This window comes from Lepisma saccharinum, chromosome 15, assembly GCF_977018435.1.
Source record: "Lepisma saccharinum chromosome 15, izLepSacc3.1, whole genome shotgun sequence".
NCBI classification, from domain to species: Eukaryota; Metazoa; Arthropoda; class Insecta; order Zygentoma; family Lepismatidae; genus Lepisma; species Lepisma saccharinum.
The window spans coordinates 44,430,271-44,455,678 of NC_139243.1; the positions used below are offsets into that span (position 1 = coordinate 44,430,271).

Consider the following 25,408-nt stretch of genomic DNA (forward strand, 5'->3'; position numbering starts at 1 on the left):
TAACCCTTAAGTACTATGTGTGTTTATAATCACACAACTAGTATGGGAGTCTTGTCAGACCGCTGTCTTGATTTTGAATTGTAAACTAGTTATTTTGCTATTTTCAATTTCTGATGTGGTTCTCGTGACTTGACATGGCTATAGAAGGCTATCGTAGAGCAGTTTTTAATTATTATTGTTCAGTTAAAAAAAAACTTAAAGCAATTTATCTGGGTGAAGTGAATGTAGTGCCAAATAATCATAAATAAGTGTTTGAAAACTTTAAAGGAGAGTGGTGGAGTGGTTGCAGGATGTGGATAAATTACTGTAATCTAAAATAAAATGAAAAATTAATAGTAAAATTGACCAAGCAAGTTTTCAAAACCCAACACAAAAATCTAGAGATGTAAAGATTTGTGCCTTCTAATCTTAAAAAATGCACAAAATGGCATGATTTTACAGGGTAACCACTCTACGACCATGATAAAATTCAAGTATAATTCCTGGTTTCCAAGGCCAATTTTTCCAAATATTCAAGGCTACAAGTAGATATCTTCTCTATTCCAGCCTTAGGTATTACCACCTCTCAGCCCCCACTCCCACCCCCAACACAAATATATTAATAACAAAGGATCTGTGTGATTCCAATCCAATCTAATAATTCAATTCAATTAAACAGTATAAATATATGTATATATATAAAACACAGGAATAGGATGTTTCTGGCAACACTGACGGTAATGATGCTACCGTCAGTATTCTGTGCCTGTACTCTTCGTAACCACGATCTCTTTCTTCTCCGATGAAAATGCAACCTGGGTCGCGAAATATCAAACTTTTTCTTACTGTGTGATAAGTGTTTACTGTCTCCTTCTTCATTTGTATGTATATATATTTTTATATATATTTAATTTAAGGTACGGAGTGTTTAAGTAAGGTTGCATTTGCCATTTCACATATTCACGATCAAAATACCTCTACAAACACAAGTCATAATTGTTAGGGGATATACTAATCTACGAAAAACTGTTAATATATAAGGACTTCAAACTCAAATGTAACTAATCAACTTCAAGATTATCTTGCAATAATCTTATCTCTGTCTAATGTATTGTTCTGCAAAGGACACTAAAAAAGTAAACGGATTGAGAGAATTCAGTTTTATTTTCCACGCAGCTTTCTTTTCCTTCCTAATACAAATAAATGCTAAACTGTGAAAAACTTGTCTCATGGGCATTTATAAATTTGTATAAATCCAATGCGATTTGGATTAATTAATAAAAGTTGCAATTTTTCACGTCTACAGAGAAAAATTCACGCAGAATGCACACACAATTCCCCGAGCCAATAATTCACGGAATTCAAGGAATTCCCGGTGAGTAGCCACCCTGTTCCTCTGTAAATGATTTATGCACTTTGAGGAGCAAGGAAAGCTTTGTGAATACACCATTAAAAATAGTATTGGTTCATTAACAAAAAGTATCCATAATTAGAGGTATGCTTATTTCATTTTTGATGAAAAGTAGTCTGAATTATCCTGTGAGTAATGCAAATCATGGGAATTGATTAATTCTGCTGTAAATATTTGAGAAGAAAATGGGCTTCTTTACACAGAAATAAACTTAATACTCTGATAACTTCATAAAAGTACTATTAGAAGGGAAATGTTTGTTTCATGTAATAAGTGTATTTTTTAATCAATATTTGGATCATATTCATCATTTTAATATCAAAATGTCATTGTAAATAATGCCTTTGATCGCGAAATGAGCCCACTTTTATACCGAAATCTTTATCTTTCATTCAACACAAATATGTGGGCTCCTTACATAATAAATTGTTTCTTTATTTGCTAACCCCTACCCAACATGCCGTGGAGGCATAGGGAGAATGTGGAGGTTTAACACCAGAAATTCACAATCAGATGTCCTACCGACTGAACCGACATGGTTCATTAACCTACCAAAAGCCAATCTACGTTACATGCATAACTTACCTGATCTCTGCTATCTTTGTTCCTCCCTTGCCAATGATGCAGCCAATAAGCTCATTTGGAACTGTCATCTCATGAGTCTGGGTCTGTGAACCTGCTGTTCTGTTTTGGTTGTTGGTGCGTAACTGACTGCCTGCAAGGGCTGCAAGAGCTGTAAATGAAATTGTCGTTGAGTGATGCTTTGTATACACATCAACCGCTTCCATTTTAGGTGGAAACAGCATCTTTAACATCCACAGAATTGAACAACTCAAGCAGTTTATTGGAAGTAATACATACCAATAACTGTAAATACATGTCGTTTCAGGTTTACAAGAACCATGAATGTGCTTTAAAAGATTAAATGTTAATTTTGTGTGTGTATAGTTATAGATGAGTTTTCCAACTTCAACAATGACACAAATACTTAATGTCTACACATACTTTTCTGCATAAAATAAAAATGATTCTACAGATGTTAAGTACTTTCCAAAATTATTTTTCAGTTTCTTTAGGGTCAGTATCAGGGTTGCTACGATTTTTTGATTATAAAATTCCCTGACATTTCCAGGTTTTCCAGTCCAAAAATGATTTTTTTCCAGACATGTTTATCATCATGATTTTTGTTTTGAACCTTGTTTTTTCAATTAAATATATAATCCATTAATTGTTATGAATATTCATTCACAACTCTTTCTCAGCAAATTTCATTCTACACACAGAAGAACACGTGAAAATTCCAAGAGTAAAATGTAAAATTACAGTCTGCATCAAATGTATTGGGTACTACAATCACGTTCATCTAGCCTTCAGGCTAAGGTTATAGAGGTACATTATTTCACCATAATAGATGTCCACAATATAAAGACAACAGAAAAAGTTCATAAACCATACACAATTATTCATTTTCTGGCAGACTTATAGTGTCGTAGAAAATGCTGCTTTTTTCACAAGAACCGAATCCAGAAGTGGAAGTAAACTGCTTGTTGAATTGCTCCAAAATGCACGTAAATTCCAGACGATCTGCAAAATTTCCTGATTTCCAGACGTGTAGCAACCCTGAGTATCATAGAATGTGTTTCTTTCTTCTTTAAGGTCACTAATAAACCAGATGATCTGTTTGAGATGCCACAAATAGTTATATACAAGAAGATATGTGAATTTATTGCCTGTTAATTTTGTGTAGAGTGTTACAAGGATCACACTCAAAATTATGTGTAGCATTCGAAAATTTTGCATACATTGTATGCACACTGTTTCAGTATAACCACCATCTTCGTCTACTATGCACGCTAGTGCCTTGCAGCTGATGTCATAAACCTCCAATCACTCGAACCTTGCATCCATTCTGCTTATATTACAACGAACTGCTCAGAGATGCATATTGGTTTACCTTTCTGACATCTCAAATGGATTATCCTGTGAACAAAAATGGTCTGAAAGTGAACACCCCCCAATGACAGAACTTGAAAGCATAGTTTTATAGCAACTAAGAATGTTCTGATAATATAACACTGGTATGACCATGGAAATTTAAGAGATGATTATTTCTCTGCCATAAAAAAAAACAACAAAAAAAACACATGTTGCATGCAGTTTGGTTCACTGCCACTGTGGTACACTCTCCACAGGGGCAACACTTGTCATTGAAAGATGTAAAGGAATGGAATTAAAAAAGATGTTGAAATTGACTAGTTTTCACTGGGAGTAGATAACATGAGAAAATGACAAAAAATTATATAACTACATATCTGGAGTAAATGTAGATAAATCTGAAGATATTATTTGTAAAAACTGATTGTTGCCAATACATAATGTGATATTTCTGTAAGATCATTATGCTGCATAAAATGGCAACTGTGAAACAGAAGCACAATGCAAATTAGCTTTCTCACTTAATATAAGAGGGCAGGAGAGCAAAATGCTTTAGAGATGTAAAATATTCACATTTTCAGGTTTAATTAGAAATTTGAAACAGACAGTTAAGAGTGCTCTATTTATTGTGTTAGCTGAGAATTTGAATAACTAATGAATTCAGAGAAATAATCTATTCAACTTTGATGTATGTTTCAATGCACTTCAAGCAGAGTTGGCCAATAAGTTGATCATGCTGTGATTGTTCAATTGTACTATGTACAGTCAGACAAAAAAATATCTACATGTAGCTCAGACAAAAAAAATATCTACAGACCGAAGTCTTGGTAAACAATCACATCAAGGGGAAGAGTGACAATTTTCCCCGGGCTCTTTCTCTCAGAGGCAGCTGGGAAGCACTGTTGACAACTTAGCTTTTTTGGAGCCAGATCTGGCTCTTTTGTGCACTCGTTTGGCTTTGAACTGCGGCACCCGCCCCTTTGCAACAACATGATGCCATCACTGGCTCCGGTCCATATAGACCAACCTTTACCATGAGTAAACATTTTGCACGTGACATGATATTGTTATATTGGCTGTGTCACCACAAGTCCTCTTACCTTGGAAACTAATTTTCTATAGCACCGTGGCTGAGGTGAAGATGACAATATTGTTATCCGGGAATCCTTTATTTTGAATTTCATATGACCATCAGCAGATTATTCAGATGGGTGATGCCACCAGATCTAGATGGTGAAAACTAAGAATAAATTGTCATCACCCCATCCACCCCTTTACCACCCGAAATTACCGTAGGAGGCATTTTATCCAACCTGCATTAATCTAGCTCTTTGAAAGTCAACTTTAGCTCCATTTAAGGTGAAACTAGAAAAGTACATTGACACAAAAAGGACACTTTGAACTATGTCTTCGTCGTAGGAAAAGTTGAAACTCCCATTTGATTAGCCATAACTTGAAGTTGATTTCCCATAAGGAATTTATAGGATTCTGTAAATACTTACAATTGATCATATTTTTCAAACATCGTGTCTAGCTTAATAATTACCTTAAAAAACCGCTTCCACCTACAACATGAAGAGGCTCCTACGCTTTTAGACTTGTAAACACACATGGCACGGATACTATCTTTAAGGATATTTGCTCGTTTCCCCATTCTACACCTGGTGCGCATGACTTGCATTGTTCATACATTCCACAGTTCCATACACATGCCAGTTCCATTTGTATATTTAGGATTTTTGTGCCGGTCGTGCATTCTCACGAAAAAAAGTACACCATGCATTTGTCCCAACCCCATCCCTCGTATATTATCCCTTCTGTTATTCATTTGGTTAATTTAACTTCACTTTTCTACCATGTTTGGTTAATTGCAAAGATGAGGATAAGTGATGACCCAATGAAACTGATGAAGGGACACTCGCAAAGAACACAAATGCCTAGGCAAGGATTGGAACCCAGGACCCTTAACATCGTAGCATGCTGTGCTGACCACTCTGCCATGAAGGCCAGCCCTTCTGTTGTTAAACAATGTCTAAAAATACTCAAATTGGTAACCATATACATTTGCTGTGATCATAAAACAATTATGAAAGTACAAAATGCCATGAGATTTCCTGAAACAACATAATTTTAGTGTATTTTGTGCTTGTAACGGGTTTTCCAATAAGAATGATATGATTTTGAAATGAACTGGCAACTATGCTTCTAATGTTATAACTGTCACTTGTGTTTAGTATATTGTTACAATTCATCATGGCTAAATACACGCTTCAAGAACGTTTGGTTATTATCCAAAAAAAAAATATGAAAATAGACATTCTATTGAACTTGAAATGGATCATAATTTTGGGCAAAAAATTGTCTTCTCAGATGAAGCTCATTTCTAGTTAAGTGGATATGTTAACAAGATTTGTCGTTTTTGGTGTGAAAACAATCCACAAGAGATTCACGAGAAGCCCTTGCATCCGCAAAAGGTCACTGTATGGTGTGGTTTATGGCATGGTGGCATCATCGGACTATTTTGTTTCCAAAACGAGGTAGGAGATGCAGTTACAGTGACTGGTGAGTGGTACCGATTGATGTTAACAGATTTTTTGTGGCCAAATTTAAATGAAATTGATTTGGAGGACATGTGGTTCCAACAAGACTGTGCCACATGTCACACTGCTAATGCCACTATCGACATATTGCAAGAACAGTTTGGTGAAAGGATAATTTCAAGAAATGCAACTGTTAGTTGGCCTCCAAGAAGTTGTGATTTGAAATCTATAGTCTATGCAAACAGACCACGAACACTTGATGCATTAACATTGAACATCGAACGCTGCATTCATGACATTAGGCCTTGTGTGTATGAAGTCAAGGTGGACACTTAAATGATGTGTTATTCAAAACATAATGTATTGGGTTGGCCCATAAGTTCTGGCTATTTTTTGTTTAAGTGAAAATTTTGCATGAAAAATAAAATGTGTTTGCAATGCATTTTATGTTATCCGATAGAGAATTATGTGCTCTACAAAATAGTGTGTTTAGTTTTATTATGCTGATATACTTTTAGTTCTTTTCAGGTCATTATAATGGAGTGTCAAGTCGACAAAAAAGAGCATTTTCGAGACCTTCTGCTTTTTGCATTTAATCGAGGTGCCAAAGCCACAGAAGCTGCTTGAGAGATTTGTGAAGTGTGACGAAGAAGCGATGCCTCTTAGGACGGCTCAAAATTGGTTTAAGTGATTCAAAGCCGGCAATTTCAACCTCAAAGACATGCATCGCACCGGACGCTCCGTTCAGTTCGATGAGGAGCGACTAAATCAGCTTATTCACGAAGATACGCGCGAAACGACGAGGGAATTGGCAGAGATAATGGAATGCTCCCACAGTACCATAGAGCGTCACTTTCACTCGATGGGAAAGGTTCAAAACTTGGGCGCATGGGTTCCACATGCTTTGAACGACAACAACAAAAATCAACGAGCCATGATCTCCGCTGGTTTGCTTGCCCATCATCGGTCAACCCATGGACACAAGCAGAGATTCCTCTACTGAATTGTTACCGGCGAGGCATCGCTTCTTCGTCAAACTTCCCAAATCTCTCGAGCAGCTTCTGTGGTTTTGGCACCTCGATTAAATGCAAAAAGCAGAAGGTGTCGAAAATGCTCTTTTTTGTCGACTTGACACTCCATTATAATGACCTGAAAAGAACAAAAAGTATATCAGCACAAAAAACTAAACACACTATTTTGTAGAGCACATAATTCTCTATCGAATAACAGAAAACGCATTGCAAACACATTTTTTCATGCAAAATATTCACTTAAAAAAAAAACGCCAGAACTTATGGGCCAACCCAATAACAAATTATGCTTCAAAATAATATAAAAAGTTTGGTTGTATCTGAAAGAGTTTTTATTTTATTTCATTGTAAAATCATATAATTCTTATTGGAAAACACTATATATGTAGTTAAATAAAAAGAAGCGATGGTGTACAAAATAGAGTAGAAACTGCTACCTGCTGGATTCAATCCTCCGGTATTGTTACTACCCAGACCTCCTAGACCAAGTGCGGCCAATCCTGCCAACGGAGTGTTCCCCAATTTGGAAATCTGAAATCAACATATTGATGGATGCAGATCACTTCATGGGAGCAAATGCAATTATATCACTATCACTTACATTTAATATTTATGGATTTAATCTTCTACCAATACAAAAAATTACAAGCATTGAAGTCATTTTCACTTCATGAAGGAACATTTAATACCAGCAATAAACGTGTACTTCTTGTGAAATATATTTTTTCTGGAATGTTCTAGCACTCAACTTGAGTGTGTGCTTTATAAATATCTTAGAAAGTGTACAATTATTGCAGATATTATGTTGTTCATTATTACATGAAGTTATGTAACAGTAACATATTTCTATGGAAGTTTCTTTTAATGTCCAAGTCTGAACAGCTGTTCCGGCAGGCATAATAAAACTATGGCTGAGCCAATATTGATGTTGATGTATTAGTATCGAAAAGTACCGCTTGGATTTTATTTATAGATACTGGCCGATACTTTTCTGGCATTCTGATAGTTCATGGAGTCTACAAAAATGCTGTGTGACACTTTCATGAAGTCTACATATTATGAAAGTTATGTAAAACTAAGTTTCCATCATTTCTTCCCCCAATACAGTAAAAACACGTTAATCCAGACTAATGGGGGGATAAGTTGACCGGTTTAACAAAAGTCCGGATTAACTGAAATAACCTAAAAGTACAGTAGAAAGTGCATTAAAACTCAGTTTATAGCAACAAAATACGTTTATTATGGTGTATTTAAAGTCTAAGTACAAGGTCTGCGGGAAACAGAATTTCATCAGTGGTTGCCTGCCTTTTCTTTGGAAAGTTCTCTTGTTGACTTCTAGTTATATTTAAAACCTTTCATTCTGTTGTTTTTTTGTTTTTTTTTGCCTGTCAGGATTAAGCGAAGTCTGGCTTATTGGGGTCCGGATTAACGAGGTTGTACTGTATTATGTGAAATAAATGAATTTATGATTACACAATGGGTATTTTTATATTCTGATGTAATTTTTTAATAATTTAAAGCAAATTTCAGGTAAATTGATGCTTGTAATTTGAGTGCAATACTTATCCACTTCAGCATTTTGAACAACTCTCATTTGTTACAAGTTTCAAACATCGGTATCGGTGGGAGTCACTCAAGTATAGTCATCGGTATGAATATCAGCTCAGCCCTAATTTTAATTTAATTTAGTGCTAATAAAGTCATGATCTCAGACCTAATTAGGTAGAAACTTCCACAGAAATTTTCACTTAATGCATATGTTTACACGAACAAGCATGCTGTAAAACACTTGACTATCCCTTAAAATGATTTGTATTTCATTTAAAGTATCACTCAAAAATGTATACAGTGAAACTTCGATTTTACGTTTTTCAGGATTCCAAGGTGAAAGAACTTAAAATACGGGAAAATGTGAAATCGAGGAAAAATTTGTAGCATTTTGCTGTATTGGGACCATCATGATTGGATGTATAATGCGGGAAAATGTGAAACCGGAGAATGTAAAATCGGGATTCCACTGTAATGATTACACAATTTTAACCTGACATTGAATATTTCATCATTTAAATATTAATATTATGTCAAGAGTCATGAAACAACATTACTAAATTTCATGTGAGAAAACCTGAATATGGGGTATTGCGAGTAATGATGATATTTCAATTAATGATACACATGTATTCACCAATTATCTGAAAGGTGAAATTACAAAATGGCACATTAGCTTACTAGTTACGAGTTGTGATAATGGTATAATCCCACTTTCTACAACTTTCTTAATGCTTTCTTCTGTTTAATTCAGCTGGAAACTAGTTTGTTGTCCTTTGAACCAGTTCGTTATCCTTGACAATGAATATGCATGTTTGAGTTTGGTTTTTGAAGTTCACTTTATGCACAGGAAGGCTAATTGGGACTGTACCTACAGTTTAAAGTGGGATCCAAACCACTTTTGCCTCCCCTGGGTATCGAACCTGGGTCCCCTTGATTAGACAGCAATGGCGTTACCACTGCACCATAGGGGAGGCCCAACAATGTGCACGAAACTTTGATCCCGAGCTGTGTTGGTATTTAATTATAGAAAAATTAACACAAAGCTAGACAATGGCAATAAGATGGAAAGATTTCCAGTTTTATAGTGTGAAGATTATAGAATTAATCAAAAAGCTATTAATCAACAAAACTGAAGTGGTCTAGTCGGTACAGTGTCTGACTGGCATTGTTTTACCTATAGCTATAAATCTGGGAAATTAATCTAAAGAGTAGTTAAGTTTAATCAACAGTGTTTAGTTTCATGATTCATTGCACAGAAACTAACAAAATTATTGCTTAACTGTTAGTAGAATAGTTACTTTATTGTTAAAGATTTAGTATATGCCAATGACAATGAAATGGCTCAAAGATATAATTCATGTACCTTGGTTGTGTACGGTAAATGTCTAAATTTGAAGTTCCCTTTTCCATAGAAGCCTCTAGTAGTTATCTAGTTACATGTATGAAACACGAGGTTAATGATTAATTTATGTTCTTCATGGAACATTTGTAATTTTATATCATATTGTTAGAACATTACTTAAAAGTACAGTGAAACCCTGATTTTATCATCCCGGAATTTACATTTTCCTGCATTATACATTCAATCATGATGGTTCCAAAAATAGCAAAATGTCATAATATTTCCCTCGATTCTACATTTTCCCGCGCTTTGAGTTGTTTCAGCTTGGTCCGCTGAAGAACGTAAAATCAAGGTTACACTGTATTTGTAAATTTTATATTCAAGTGACCAGTATCACTAAAAAAAATCATACCTAGTTTCTATTACGCTTTCTCTGCTACTGAATTTTATAGTTTACAAAAATAATTTCTGCACTAACATTTATTTATGTATTCTCTTAGCGTGGTATTACAAATGAAAAAATTGCAGACCTCTTCTGGAATTTGGAATCTGCTAACTTCTGCACGGTCTCGCAAATTTTATTAAATTTCAAAAATGCAAATAGATTAGAATGAACAAACCATTTCAAACAAGCTCGATGACAGACTAATAAATATCTAGATGTGCTGCCAATTCAAATCACGTAAAATATTAATTGGATGATAAAAGTAGTATTTGTACATTTTTGCCCCCTATTAACATGACTGGGCAACATCTCAAAAAAGTTATCAAGTGCAATAACTGAACTTTGCGAACTATGGTGGAGATTAAAATAATTTTCATGAATTTATGAGGAAAACAACAATAATAAAACAAGATATTCAACACTAAACACTAATATAATAAGCAAGGACTGGTTTCATTATTTCCTATACTTTTTTATAAAAATATTCTACAGTAAATCTAGTATTTTGGGTAATTACGTAAGAACAATTCAACAAACAGGTAATGAAAGAAAAACACCATTAATTCTTGGCAAGACCTAAGTAAAATCAAGTTGTTATTTTTCTTCTTCTTTTAGATGTTTGCATGTGTGGTTTTGCACAACTTTGCTACTTTTCAACTTACTTTTTGTTGCTTCTGAAACTTTAGAAAAACAATATTTTTGTCACCTATGCATGTGCTTATCACAGCTTTATTTTCTGCAAAATCTTCCCAGTGAAATTCAATTTTTTAACATCCTTAGAGTACAAGAAATTACTACTCTCTTGACTGTTGAACATATGTGATGCAGCTGACCTTTATAAAAATATTTTACATGTTACTTCATGTAAATTTGGCTTGCATAAATTCTATTCTAGAATTATGCCCGTCTTTTTTAAGGTTTTCATTTGACTCAGCCTCATATAAGAAATAAAAGCTAATAAAAATATTCAATATGTGAATGTATTGTACCATACATATTTATCCATTTACTTTTGTAAGAGTTATGCAGTAAAACTTATCAAACTCGTTACATTCCTTTCTTGTATGTTGTTTTATCAGAACTGAGACATAAACAGAAGAAGGAAGAAAAGTGGCAGGGAAGAGGAGGAAGAGAAAGAAAAAAAAAAGTGGTTTGGAATAAGGAGTATGGGGAAGACCACAGAAAAGATGTGCAAAGTGCTTAGGAAAGATGGCATTAACACATACAGGAAGGGAGGGCGAAGCATCTTAAAAATAACGAAGAATGCAAACAAGAAAAAGGAAAACAGAGAAGAGGAAGGGATTATCTACGAAGTGAAGTGTAAAGAATGTCAGTGTGTGTACATAGGAGAAACGAAAAAGAGGCTGAAAGACAGGTTGAAACAACATAGGGACGATGTACGACTTAAGAAAGAGAGAGAGAGAAATGCAATATTTAAACACATGAGAGAAACAGGACATGACAGAGTGGGATGAGGCTAAGCAGATACGGAGGGAGAAGAGAGTACTAGTGAGGAAATGGGAGGCCATGGAAATAGAGAAGAAAGGAGAAGAAGACACAATTGAACTGGAATGGGGGACTCAAGATAAACAAAGAATGGAAGAAGGTGTTAGAAAGAGTGGAAAGGACAAGAGCAAAAGAGAAATGAAGAAAGAAAGGAAATGTTTAGCTAAATCGCCTGTCAGGTGAAAGTACAGTTGACAAGGGAAGGCCACCTGCTGGAATGTTCCAGAAACAACTTTCTAATAATCTTGTGTCTGGAGGGGAGTGATTTTTGTGTATATTATCTTCCTGTTTTGTACCATGTTTCATTTGTACTTGGTACAGAGTCTGAAGAAGACCTTGCTAGAAGGTTGAAACATTACGTTTAGTTTGTTTTAAAATAAAATAAATTTCTGCCTTGGTCAGCATATAGTGTTTTTCATATCATGGAAACAAGGCTTAATGATGTTATAAAATAACTGAGAAGTACAGTAATAGAACTTGTGGGTCGCCATGATTCCAATGATTCCTAATATAATAACTCATGGTGCAACAGCCCTTGAAGGGCAGGCCCTACCTACTGAATGCCGGCCTCACTCTTACAAGCATCAGCAGAGGTGGGTGATTATACAACCAGTTACGGAGTGATGTATGGTGAGCATAACAAACCCTCAGTCTGTCATGCAAGTTTTCCATGACCGGCATATGCTACTTATTCAAAACTCCCCAATTTCCCCATGATTGTGCGAGGCCACCGGTCACATACAGGAGAAAAGTTGTTATGTTTCTTCCAGGAGATTTGAATCAGCAAACATCCCATAACCAGAGCCCGTACCAATGCCTTAGACTGTACAATGCACAAAAATGTAAAATTTTGTACTATATGTACCACAATACCATACAGTTAATTTTAATTGAAAAAGTTAAACATGTTTGGGATAGGTATCAATACAGTTTTTTCTCCTCTCTTAATGAATAGAATATGTAATTCCTATCTAGCTCTAATCAATGAAACGTAGTTAGAGGCTCTCTCACTGGAGGATTTATGGTTAGAACATAACTTGAATTTCTTCTTATACAATCATATAATAATTCAGTTTGTCTTTTGTGAAAAAAAAATCTTGATTTGCCTACATTGTGTGACCATTCAAAAAGGGTTGCTCTTTGACAAGCAATAGTTATGTTACAAAAGTTCAAGTATTGTGGTCAGTTTTGTCCACTGTTGTTTTTCTTGAATTTAAGGTTGGTTCGCTAGATGTCACTTGTATGCATATACTCTTTTATTATCATTACATTATTTATCTTGAAAATTGGTTGCCCTAAGGATTTCATGTTTCTTTTCAAGAGAATTTTACCTGAGACAACTTATACAAAATTCAAGTGTCATGCCTCCTACACAGTGGCGGCACCAGGATTATTCATTTAGGAGTGCTGAGGGAGTGCGGAAGGAAATTTAGGGGGTGCGATGCGACACGAATGCAACCATTCAAAACTGGGTGGAGGGAAGGACAGTTTACTTTACCTTGGTAGATAAGGTTTAGCTAGAGGCACATATTTTTGGTAAATAAAAAAGCAAAATTTTGGTATAAAAACTGAGTCAATTTCGGGTTCAAAAGCGGTAAATAAAATAAAATATCGGTGTTATGGCGGTGAATAATCATAAAAAATGCTATATAAAATGACATTTTGGTTTTAAAATTGTGAATATAATCCTAAATCTGATTTAAAAACTACACTTATTCCACAGAATTAACATTTCACTTCTAATAGCCCATTTATGTAGTTATCCGAGTATTAAGTTTATTTCTGTGTAAAGGAGTCAATTTTTGTTTCTCCAATATTAACAGCAGAATTAATCAATTTTCCGGGAATTGCATAACTCTCAGGATAATTCAGACCTTAGAAGGTGTCGCGTCGGTGAATAAACCCTAAATTTCATGTTTAAGAGTTAATTTCGCTTTTTGCAGTTCATTTCGCATTATTTCGTGACAAAACATGGTCACAAAATGCATCTCGCGCCTTTCAAAAACATTAAAAATTAACACTACAATGTGTTAATGAAATATGCATGCCCCTAGGTTTAGCATAGTGCGGGGGCAATAATAGGAAAAAGTGGAAGGGGGGCAACTGTACAGCTACTGCCGCTACTGATTAACATAAATTACCGACTGAAATTAAATTATAGTATGTGTGAAATATATAACTTTATTTTCATTTTCCAGGGAGGCTGTGCCCCCTTGCCCTCCCCCTGGACGTCCATGACGATATGTATTAAGTCTTATACTCCAAGAAAGTGCACGTTGCAGTCTTATTGAACTATGTAGTGAAATACTAAATGAAATTATCCTTGCCATAAAAACACAATTTTTGAACCTTTTCAATGTAACCAATGGGGTTACAAAATACATAGTACATTGTTCCTTCCGTCTGCCACTTCAGGACAAAATGCGAAGTGCACAGCAACTTCGTCTCTGTTAAAATCCCTTCTGCCCGCTGCACTATCCCCAACAACAAACTGTAAAATTTATTCGTGAACATTGGGTCTTTTCCTAACAGTTTTTGAAAAAGCCTGAAATGGTATGTTTCCTAAATAGACATGGTACGTGGAACAAATACATAGAAAGTATTAACAAGAAAACTACCCTTGACGTTACAACTCGCATATATAATAATTTCCCGAGCACGACTTGGTGTTACCTTGAAAGCAACTGAAATGTTTGCTCCAGTGCGAGGAAAAACAAGTAGATGGAAAATCGGCAAAAAAAAATATATATATATATACGTATATAACATTACTCACATTAAGCTACAGGCAATTATCAAAAAACCACAAACATACCACTTGAAGAAACAAGAGATGAAAAAATGCATAACGACAATGCTGATGAAAGAAAAAGAAATGGCCGCTAATCTTTATAGAGTCTGGTGCCAGTGTAGAAAAGTTTGTATATCGGCATCTCTTTCATAGTAGTATCAATGCTTGCATGTTGCATACAATAAAAACAGTCTCACTTCAGTACCTAACATTCGGTGCTCAATATGATGACATGACGTAATATGACATTGTAAGGGTTAGTCTTTTCAGTTGAACATAGGGGGTGCGGAAGAAAATTAAGGGGTGTGCAAGCACCCCCCTCGCACCCACCTGATGCCACCCCTGCTCCTACACTAACTGCAAAGCTCATAAACTTTGAAATAAGAATGAAAATAAAAAGGCTATTCTTTAAGTGACTGTGAATACTGTGTTTGTCAATATTTCAACAAAACATAATGGCTCTAGAGCAAGTTCACAAAGCCAATTATAGGGACATCACTGCCATTTACCTGATAATATGCGTATACTTTAAAATGCAAAATAAGTCTTCCTTTTACACAAATGTACCTTTCTATTGAATCGAAGTGTAGGCTTTATTCATATTGTGTAATCCTCCTTTCTTTTGTGATGAATTTTGAATGACTATTGTAGTTTGAATTTTGGTTTTCAGTCCACTTTATGCACAGGAAGGCTAATTGGGACAGAACCTACAGTTTAAAGTGAATCTGAACCACTTGTGCCAAATTTTTCATTATCATCAACAAAAGTTTGCACAGTAGTAGTACATTTTATAATGTTTTATTCACATCGTTTTTTTATGAGCATTACAGGCACTCTTCAAATAGGATTTTTTTAAAAATATATCTTCTTATTCTCTAATTCTCTTCTTTTGGAAACTGGATACCATGATTTACCTTCCCACAAGAGTGCTACTTAGAGGAAATAAACAAAACCAATCACTATTGTCTACGGTCAATAGCAGTGCTGGCACCACCCTACCACTTTTGCCCCACACTATGCTAAACCATATCTACAAAAAGAAAGTAAACCATCCTTATGTGTATTAACACTGCAAGCACAGCTAAAATGTAACTTCCTCATTCTCTGATCATATCACAATGAAACTGACCACAGGATGTACTCTGAAATAAGCTGCCTCCAAGAGTACATTTCAAATATTGTGATTTCACTTCACATTCATCACACAAGGATCTGTAAAGTTACTACACCATGAATTCAGTTTTAAGCAGGGTGCATAAAAATCATGATTTTTATTTAAAAAATCATACTTGATGATTTTATTATTTAAATTGGATTTTTTTTAACTCGATTTTTTTAATTTCTTAAAACCAATGCTTAAAATTGATTGAAGATTTTTTTTCTTGTAGAAAGGCTTTTTCTAGTAAACGGCCTTGTAAAATATTTGAACAGTTTGATTAAAGTAAATAAAAAAATACATGTAGATATACATTTTTCTGTTTCTGATACTGTACATATATGAACCTACTATGGAAATGTTTCAACTGCCATGTTTATTTAGTTTAATGATAATAATACTATTTAAGGCTTAACACGATTAGTATTTTGTATATTTTTCTACACAAAATGTTTGCTGCTTTTACCCATAAAAATTATTAAATTTTAAATCAGAACTGGAAGTGTGTTTAGAGCTTACATATTAAATTACATTTCCTTTCATATGAGCTTCACTCCATCAGTACATATATCATGTTTCCTTTCTTTTCCTTTCTTAGAGACTAATAAACACCATTAAATGATTACAAGATTAACATAACTTTCATGAAAAGGGGTTCTGATATTTATAAAATCCTTATGTACATTATTCTGTAAATTATTTATTTAGGGTGATTTAAATCTGACTCCCCCCCCCCCCCAAAATCACCTGATTTAAATCAATCCAACTTGGTTTTAATCCTCCGTTGCTCGCATGGTGTCTACGAGATGCCAGAGTGTCTATCAGTAATGATAACTTCTGGCCCTGTACCTTTCTGGTATGAGCAAATGATTATTCAGAACGAACTACGACAGTTCAAGTTTGTGCGGTGAGGAGTTATTAGTGATATTGTCTGCACAAAGTCTCTCAGACACCACGTACATAAATCATACATAAACATCTGTTATTAAACACGAGTTCTAGAAACAAGAAGGCTAAGTCGTAGTTATAGTCTTATTCATAAGCTAAAATTAAATAGTCTTCTTACAGATGTACCGCAAAAGGCTTTATAATCCTTTGGATGTTGGTTTTGTATTTTAGAACACTCAATGAATATTTGTTGCATTTGTGCCCAAAACAAGTAATGTGTTTTATCCAACTAAAAATCTAAGTTTTTGTTGTGTATTGCTTGAGTTTTGTATTTTTTTATTAAAGATGTAGGTTTTGTATTTTTTTTAATAAATACATTGGTATGAAAAACAATTGTGTTCATGCTTCAGTTCATCTGAACCACAATGATCCTCAAAAAATAATGTTTTCAATGCAGGTCATCGCGTGAGTCTGTCAAGAGATGCCACGCAAGCATTGGTTAGGAAAATTGGCACGAGCAAGGGAGGGTTAAGCGTATCGTTCATTTTATATTGCCAAATCATAATAATATTAATGCTTTGCTTTGCTATCCTGTTTGTTGAATTGTTCTTGTAAAATATAATATCAACACACAATACTAGCAAGCAATTATTATTCTCACTTCAAAAGCACTATTAAACCCTTAATGCTAGGTCTATTTAATTGTCAATCTTAAGGTAATATAAATTTCATGCAAATGATCACCAAATAATCAGTAAAAATAACTTATCAACATTCCAAAATATCTGTACGAAACACAGTCCAAAAAGTGACTATCTTACACTCTTCTCAAGAGTCCAAAATGCTCACCATTACTGTTACAGCACTCTCAGTATTCAATTCAAATTCAAACTTACAATAACACAGAGCGAACGAGCCTAAAACCACACTGCTGTAGTGACCTGCTTCTGGCAGCGTAAGATACAGGGAAGGTGAGCTGCAGTAAAAATGCTGGAAAGGGTAAGCTGTTGAATGAGGCAAAATACATAGGAGGTCATTAGATCTGACCAGGGATGAAATATGAGTCAATTATTATTAATAATAATATTGCAGACCATAGTTATCTTAACTTCTATAATATAACCTGTAAATGTCCACACAGCAAAACTAAATAGCTGAAAATTATAGTGGTCAAAAATGTAGAAACAGCGGAGTGATGGTAAGACCACAATAATGTATTAGAAATAAACGAGAAAAATAATCAGGGTTTTGACATTTTGGTAAAAGGCATTGGTAATTCTGTATAACAAAACTTTTAGGTTTTCTACAGGGGCTGCACAGATCAAAAGATTAGTTTGCAGGTTGCACAGTACAAAATTGCATGTGTGAACAGTTACAGGTGTAATAAATTCCAATCTATAAAAAAGTGAAATTGAAAAATATGCCCCTCGACACCAAGGGGTCCCGTTGGTAAGTGACCCCATTGTGAACATGTTTTCATGTTCCCTCTCTTTTTAAGAACCAAAAGTGGTGCACAATTTAGGTCCAAATCAATTTCAACGAAAACTTTTTATGATAAAAGCCATGCAGTTACAATTTAATGTTCCAATTGTGAAACTTCTGTTCAAGGAGCGTATAAGGTGACTTAGGCATGCTTGGTCACAGGTACTGGTATGGATTAGGTGACGTAAGTGCCAGACCAATCAGAGGCTCAATTTAATTGTCATTTGCGCAAAGAACTTTAACGAAAAAAATAATAACATATACCAATACTTATTCATTAGTGACATCAATGCTGCTAGGTCCTAAGTTAATGACACACACATTAAGCTGAGTGCACACTACAGTTGGTAGGCAAGCCAATTAGTACACTGTATAGTTACGTAAAAGAATAAAACTCAAAATTCCAAAGCATTACATAGGCAAGAGCTCCAGTTACCAGGGACCTGACCAAGCTTATTGTTTTGAAGATGCTTAATGTTGGCAACAATGAATCACAAAGACTGGCGTGCAATGTAGATATGACCTACATGTAGCTCACAGAAGTTCCTACCATGAAATTTCATGCCACCCTATCAGAGCCCCTGAACTGTTAGTAGGGTGGGGTCCCTGGGAGCTGCAGCCTCCAGCCAGTGCTGACCAGACTTACATCAGCCAGGTGGGGCATAGCTGCTTGAATGTGTCCATTCTTCAGTTGGTCATGATGGGCCAACCCGGGGGCTGGGGGAGCTGCAGTAGGAAAGAGTGCGGACTGGGGCAGGCCCAACGGGGGTCCCCCCGGTGGGAGGGGAGGGAAGAGAGGCACTGTACTTACGTCTGGGTGGGCGGGCACAGCATAATTACCCTGAATGGTATATGCCTGTCCTCCTGCCAATATGACGGGGCCGGCCACTTGGGGTTTGGGGCGATAAGGGATCGTGGCACCTTTAGGGGGGGACTGAAAAATAAGAAAGAAAAAAAATTAATTAGACATGTGATAGACAATACAACTGCACATGTCCAAGCAACTTCAATTACCTTCTAGCACGATCCTGAAACTTATTTACAAGTTTGAAATCAATAAGATCCTCATTGAGGTCCATTATCTTCCATTGAATACATTGGAACACCCATTAAAAATTCCCGGATTTTACATTTTTCTGCATTATACATTCAATTGTGATTGTCCCAACATTGCAAAATGTTATAAAAGTTTCCTTAAATTTACACTTCCACTGTAGTTTGGAATCTCCAAATTCCACATGTAAACTACAATAATACAGGGTCAAGTACATAAATAACACGTGGAAAGTTCATCACATCTTCAGTGTTGAGGGCTGATCTGAGCAGTGTGTGTGTGTGTTTGTGTGTATGTGTATTACTATATGATGTGCATCAAGATGCCTTACACAATTATGGTGTTTATATTTTTAATTATCATATTTCACCCCTCCATTGCATCAGTGAGTGAATTATTTGATTTATTTTACTTCTAATTTCTGCCACTTTTCGCTAATCGCAAATATGAACTTAAATGCTGATATGATGAGATGGATGAAGGGACAATCACAAACACACATGGATATTACAAAAATGAAGATCAACAATGAATCAATGATATTCATGAAAGAACACTTAACAGCAAAATATTCATGGCTTAACTGATTCAAATCTAGAACTCTTAATTTTAAAGTGACTGTCACAATATACGTAAGGGCAAATTGGAAACATCTTAGAACTTTGCAAGGACATTATCTCCAAGAGTGCAAAAGCATGAAAAACAACAAAACTATAATAGAACAGAAACTGACCTCACATTTTTAAGTATTTAAAATTGCTACTCCCTCTGTCCCATAATTATAGTCCGGTATGCCAAAATGGTAGTACAGGAATGACAGACGAAGAGGCAGATGGAAAGCACAATTTGTACTGATCCTTGAGTAATAAAGTTGTATGACTCATTCCCGTGTTTCATGTTCTTCTGTATACACCAATGTCACAGTTTGAATATCGGGCAATTATTATGAGACAACAAACAAAGGTGTACCGGACAATAATTATGGGACAGAAGGAGTACTTATTAACAATTCCTCAATCAAAAATACACAAAAATACAAAGTTATTTCCAGAGTCCCCTACATATCTAGTTATCTTTCACTGATCTCATGCACAGTATGTAGTGCAGTGATATATGTGTGAAAGTGATTTAAAAATTTATACGTAAATGTATATTAGAACCAGAGAAGTTTGAGCAGTAAAACTGGCTGAAGTGAGATATTGTATTTTAACTATTTTTGGATAAAAAATTATGTCTTTTATAAGTATTTGTACACTAAGTAAAATAACGTATTACTGTTCAAATCCGGGAAATTTTCTAACGGTGGAAGCGGCCCCGGCGCCCACCCAGCGTCGAATAACATGGGTACCTGGGGGAAACCCTGGGGGGTAAAGGCGGTCAGGGGCGTGATGCTGATCACATCACCCCCACTCACGACCGGATCAAGAAAGTGTGGGGCGTTACCCCCACACCCCCTATACGCCTTCATGGCGTGGTGCTATGCACAGGGGAACACTTTACCTTTACCTTTTTACTGTTCAAATACATAGCTTCTAAAAGCACGTGCTGAACAGAACATGTTCTTCGTATCTGCTTCACCTTCTTCCATTACCTGTGTCTTATACATCATTTTACCTTGACAAAGGTAAACTGGCAAAATCGATTTTTAACAGCTATACAAGGGAGGGGGGTGGGTCAAAAAGTTTCCATATCCATATAGAAATAATTCACGTAGGAACACAAGCTTGTGTAAGTTGAATAGGTACAACCTTATGTATGTTATGTGCCAAATATGACTGCAGTTGAATAATTACTGTTTCCGTGCCAGGTGTTTCAATGAATGAAGGTGCGACAATGCACAAATTGGAATACAGAGCCGTGATCGATTCCTCTTTCTGCAAGGCAAAGATCCCAAACCAATCCATGTGAAAATATTTGCTGTATATGGTGAAGTGTCCATCCTATAGTGTTGTTGCTGAAAGCCAAGAAAGTTCAAACAGTGGAAGCATTATGATTCCCCCACTCCTAAAAAGGCAAAGTGTCTGCAAAGAAGGTGATGTTATCTGTTTTTTGGTATGAATATGGTGTTATCCTCACAGGAAATGCCACACAATTACTGGGGACTATTACACAGACCTTCTGGCCAAATTGCGTGAGAAAATTAAAATTAGCAGGTGAGGAATGCTGTCTAGAGCTGTGCTTATCCTGAATGACAATGCACCTGCACATGCATCTCATCGTGTTCTCGTCCAAGCACGTGAGTGTGGCTATGATATTTTGCCGTATCCTCCATATTTCCCGGATATTGCACCTTCGGATTTCTTCCTCTTCCCTTACATGAAGAAGTTTTTGCGGGCAAACATTTTCAAGATGACAATGACATTATATCAGCAAGATAGGTGTGGCTGAATGCCTAATCTCCAGCGTTTTACAAAGATAGTATTCGCAAGTGTTGCAACGGTGGGGAAAATGTATAACATTGGGTGGTGACTATGTAGAAAAGATATAATCTTCCTGCCCAGTTTCAACTTTCTCCAACAGCTTGAACTAGGTGAACATGGAAACTTTTTGAACTCCCCTCGTATTTATATGCATGCTGTGTTTCTTTTTATGTTATTGCCTAAATACAGGTAAGAAGAACATACTACTGGTTATTATATTTATAAACCTAATTCTACTATTTGTTCCTAACACTTTTGCATAGAAAAGATATCCTCAGTTCATTGAATTGTTACATTCTGCTCCTCTTGTAATTACGAGTGAATGCATTAAGGCAAAAAAGTGAATTTTTATAGGGCAACATCATTTTCATATATGCTAGGATACAAACATTTCATTGTCATACATGTTTTTATTACTTGATGTCAATTTCACAGGATAATCACAATTAGTAATCAGAATGTATTATGAATGAATGAAATGGATGTGAGAGCAATCCCAATCCATGCCTTATCGAAGCATCATTACTCTGAACCATGTCTACTCCCTTTGCACCACTACACTACAGAGACCAAGTCACTAGACTGAGGACTTACATGCAAATGCATGTTTTTTCGATAGGGCATCTGACTACCATGTGCGAGACCCAGGTTCGATCGCCGGCGGCCGGGACTTTTTCAACCTGTTCAAGTGGCTCTGGCACCCACCAGTTTTGTATAAAGTGGGTACCTGGAGGAAACTCTGGGGGGTAAAGGCAGCCAGGGGTGTGGTGCTGATCACATCACCCCCACCTTCGGCTGTGAACAACAAAGTGTGGGGCACTAACCCCACACCCCCTATATGCCTTCATGGCGTGGTGCAAATCACAGGGGAGCAATTTACTTTTTCTTTACTGAAAAAGCATCATTTAAAAAAAATAATGATTTTCTTATGCATTTTGACAAAAACTTAAGCATATGAAATCACATTTGTGTTGCATATTTAACCATTTAATTTTGAATACAAAGTGAATATTTTAAAGAATTTGTCAGGATTGTTTCTTCTTAATAAATGTGTTAATACTTGTTAATAAAAACATGTACGACATGTTTCTGCAGTATGTGGCAGAAAATTTGAGTAAAAACAAAACAATCTAATATTACATACTGTATCAGGGCCAGGCCACTCTCAGCTAATCACAACGATGAGGATGAGTGATGAAATTGATGACGGGGAATTCACAAAGAAAACCAATGCCCAGGTTGGGATTTGAACCAAGGACCTCTGGCATCGGCATGATGTTATAACCATTTTGTCATGCAGGTCAGCATGGAATGTTCGAGATCTGTCCAATGTTTACAGTGGTGTGTACAGATAAAATTGTGAAATTGCTTGTTTTAAATATTTTTTTAAAAATGTAGTTGAATGTTGAAATCTGAGAGTAGTGTTGATGAACATCTTCAATAAAAATTGATAAACTTTACATGTTGTTTTAGCAGATCTTGATATTCTGGAGGACAGACATAGAATTGTTTCCATAATTACTTTTCATGTTCTTGCATATTCTACTAAATACAGGCTGCTTCAAAATTATGTGAACGATTTCAACTCCTTATATTTTTTTTATTTTTCGTCCAAATTGCTTTAAATTTTATATGTAATTCCTAAAACTGTCCCAAGTTTTTTGGGTAAAATTTTGAACACAGTATCTCGCAAATGTTCTATGTGAGCCTCCTTTCTTACCCTGCATACATCAATTCGGTAATCCAATTCCGCCCAGACCCGTTTTAACATGTCTGCATCAACAGTTTGCAATGCAGCAGTAATGTGCTCTTTCAGTTCATTGACGTCTGCGGGTAGAGGAGGTTTGTACACAATGTCCTTTAGATGTCCCCACAGAAAAAAAATCACAGGGGGTTAAATCCGGGGATATTGGTGGCCAACATAGTAACTGTTGATCATTTTGAGTAGATCGCCAATCCTGCGGTCTGGCAGTCTGTTATTAAGGTAATTTGTAGTAAGCATATGTAGGAATGATTGTCCAGTCGCAGTTTCTTCGTGAAAGAAGTAAGGACCGTACACTTTGGTAGATGAAATTGTGCAAAACACATTAGTCTTCGGTGAATCACGCACAACTTCAACGATTTGACGAGGATTCTCAGTCCCTCAGATGCGAACATTTTGCTTGTTCACTCTTCCTGTCACATGGAACGTAGCCCATCACTGAAACAAAGTTTGTCAATAAAATCATCATCACCACTGCATAACTCCAGAAATGACTCACAATTTTCTTTTTGGGATGTGTGATCATTAGGTGTCAAATGTTGTAACAACTGCACTCGATAGGGATAAATCTTTAAACGCCTACGCACTATGTGCCAAACAGTTGCTCAAGGCATTATTAGCTCTTGACTCACTTTCCTTGCAGACTTTTGGGGGCTGCGTTGAAAACTAGCTCGAACTCTCTCGACATCTGCCTCAGACGTGAACGGTCCACCGGACAATTTTCCTTTGCAAATGCATCCTGTTGTCTTGAATTTATCATACCACTTACATATGGAGTTCTTGGATGGTGGTTCTTTACGAAACTCACGCTGAACATTAACAACAGACCAACAAACCTGAAACTGTAGGATGCAAAAAGCTTTCTCTGCACCACAGGCAGCCATCTTGGAACTTATCACCCTGCCACCTAGTGAAGAAATTTGGAACTACTACGACCATTGCAAACAACACTCGAGGATATGGTTGAACGTATTTACATAGAACTTTAATTGTTGATAAAGTTTTTTCGCTCCTGGAACAGTTTGTTATCGTTCAAACCATTTTGAAGCATGCTGTATTTTTAGGTATATATGGCAATTTTTCATGCATATTTTAGCAGTTTTTAGTGCATATAAATTCTTAGTCTAGTGAGGAGGAAAAATGCTTTACAGAGAATTACAAAACCATATATCTTAGTACTAAATGAATAAGTGCAAACAGTACCTCAAGCATTACGCAACAGATGTGGCAGATGCATTGTGTGATTGCTTCACTGGTCCCAGAAATTGTGACAGCCCGTTCTGTTGAATTTGGCAACATCTCTGAAGCTACCTGTATGCTGGCCCCTGACACCTCGCGGATTTCTTTAATCTTCGAACCTCCTTTGCCAATGAGGGAGCCACACTGTGATGCGGGTACAATGAGGCGAAGGGTGATGGGAGGCTTTGGCACGTTCCCTGCATTTGGTGAATTCTGAAGATCCTGGAATGCGGAAGAAGACTGCAAATCAATGAACTTCACCTCTGCTCATAAAACTATGTGTGTCAATCATAAAAACTACTGTGTCTGCTTGTGAAGAGAGAGAAAAAAAAAGGAGGCGAAGCTAGCAACTGGCTAGTCGCCAGTGTGTGTCAGTGCACCTTAACAGTGCAGCCCCTTCAATTTAGCATTTGAAATATATTTTTACCTCTATGATGAATTCAGAATTTCAGACTTTTAGCTCTGGGATGTACTTAGTTTTATTTATCACAATATTATAGACTGAGTTTTTGAAAGAAATTAATATTTCAAGTTCCAGAGCTTTCTAACAGCCTGAATAACTATGAAATACATTCTAATATATGGCCAACTCTACCATATTGCTGCAGACTTTAAAATTTGGCTAGTAACAGTGCAATATAATTGCACATTTATTATTCTGATTAAATGATACACGTGATACAGAAAACACACAAACATTTTTAAAAAAACACATACTGTGCTCATTATTTAAAAGAAGGCAATGGAAATTTTCATACATGACCTCAAAGTATTTTTTAAAGAACTTTAGAACTGAAATTAAAAAGGTGAACATTTTCAGGCAGAATGGTAACCAGGCACCCTGTTAATTTTCTACCCCTGCATATAAGTAAGAGC

The 25,408-nt window shown here is 35.9% G+C and overlaps 1 protein-coding gene across 11 annotated transcripts in view; it reads right to left on the bottom strand.

Annotated features, from left to right (window-relative positions):
* mub (poly(rC)-binding protein mub) overlaps window positions 1–25,408 on the bottom strand; it is a 223,741-nt gene that overhangs the window by 31,430 nt on the left and 166,903 nt on the right. For 6 of the 11 annotated variants that reach the window (XM_083136931.1, XM_083136921.1, XM_083136925.1 and 3 more), the window contains exons 5-8: window positions 24,497–24,772; window positions 18,704–18,991; window positions 7,331–7,427; window positions 1,976–2,123 (exon numbers count right to left, since the gene is read on the bottom strand). In XM_083136931.1, coding sequence (XP_082993057.1) covers window positions 1,976–2,123; window positions 7,331–7,427; window positions 18,704–18,991; window positions 24,497–24,772 — 809 coding nt within the window. The remainder of the gene's footprint in view (window positions 1–1,975; window positions 2,124–7,330; window positions 7,428–18,703; window positions 18,992–24,496; window positions 24,773–25,408) is intronic. The other 5 variants (XM_083136932.1, XM_083136927.1, XM_083136928.1 and 2 more) reach the window with 4 other exon arrangements.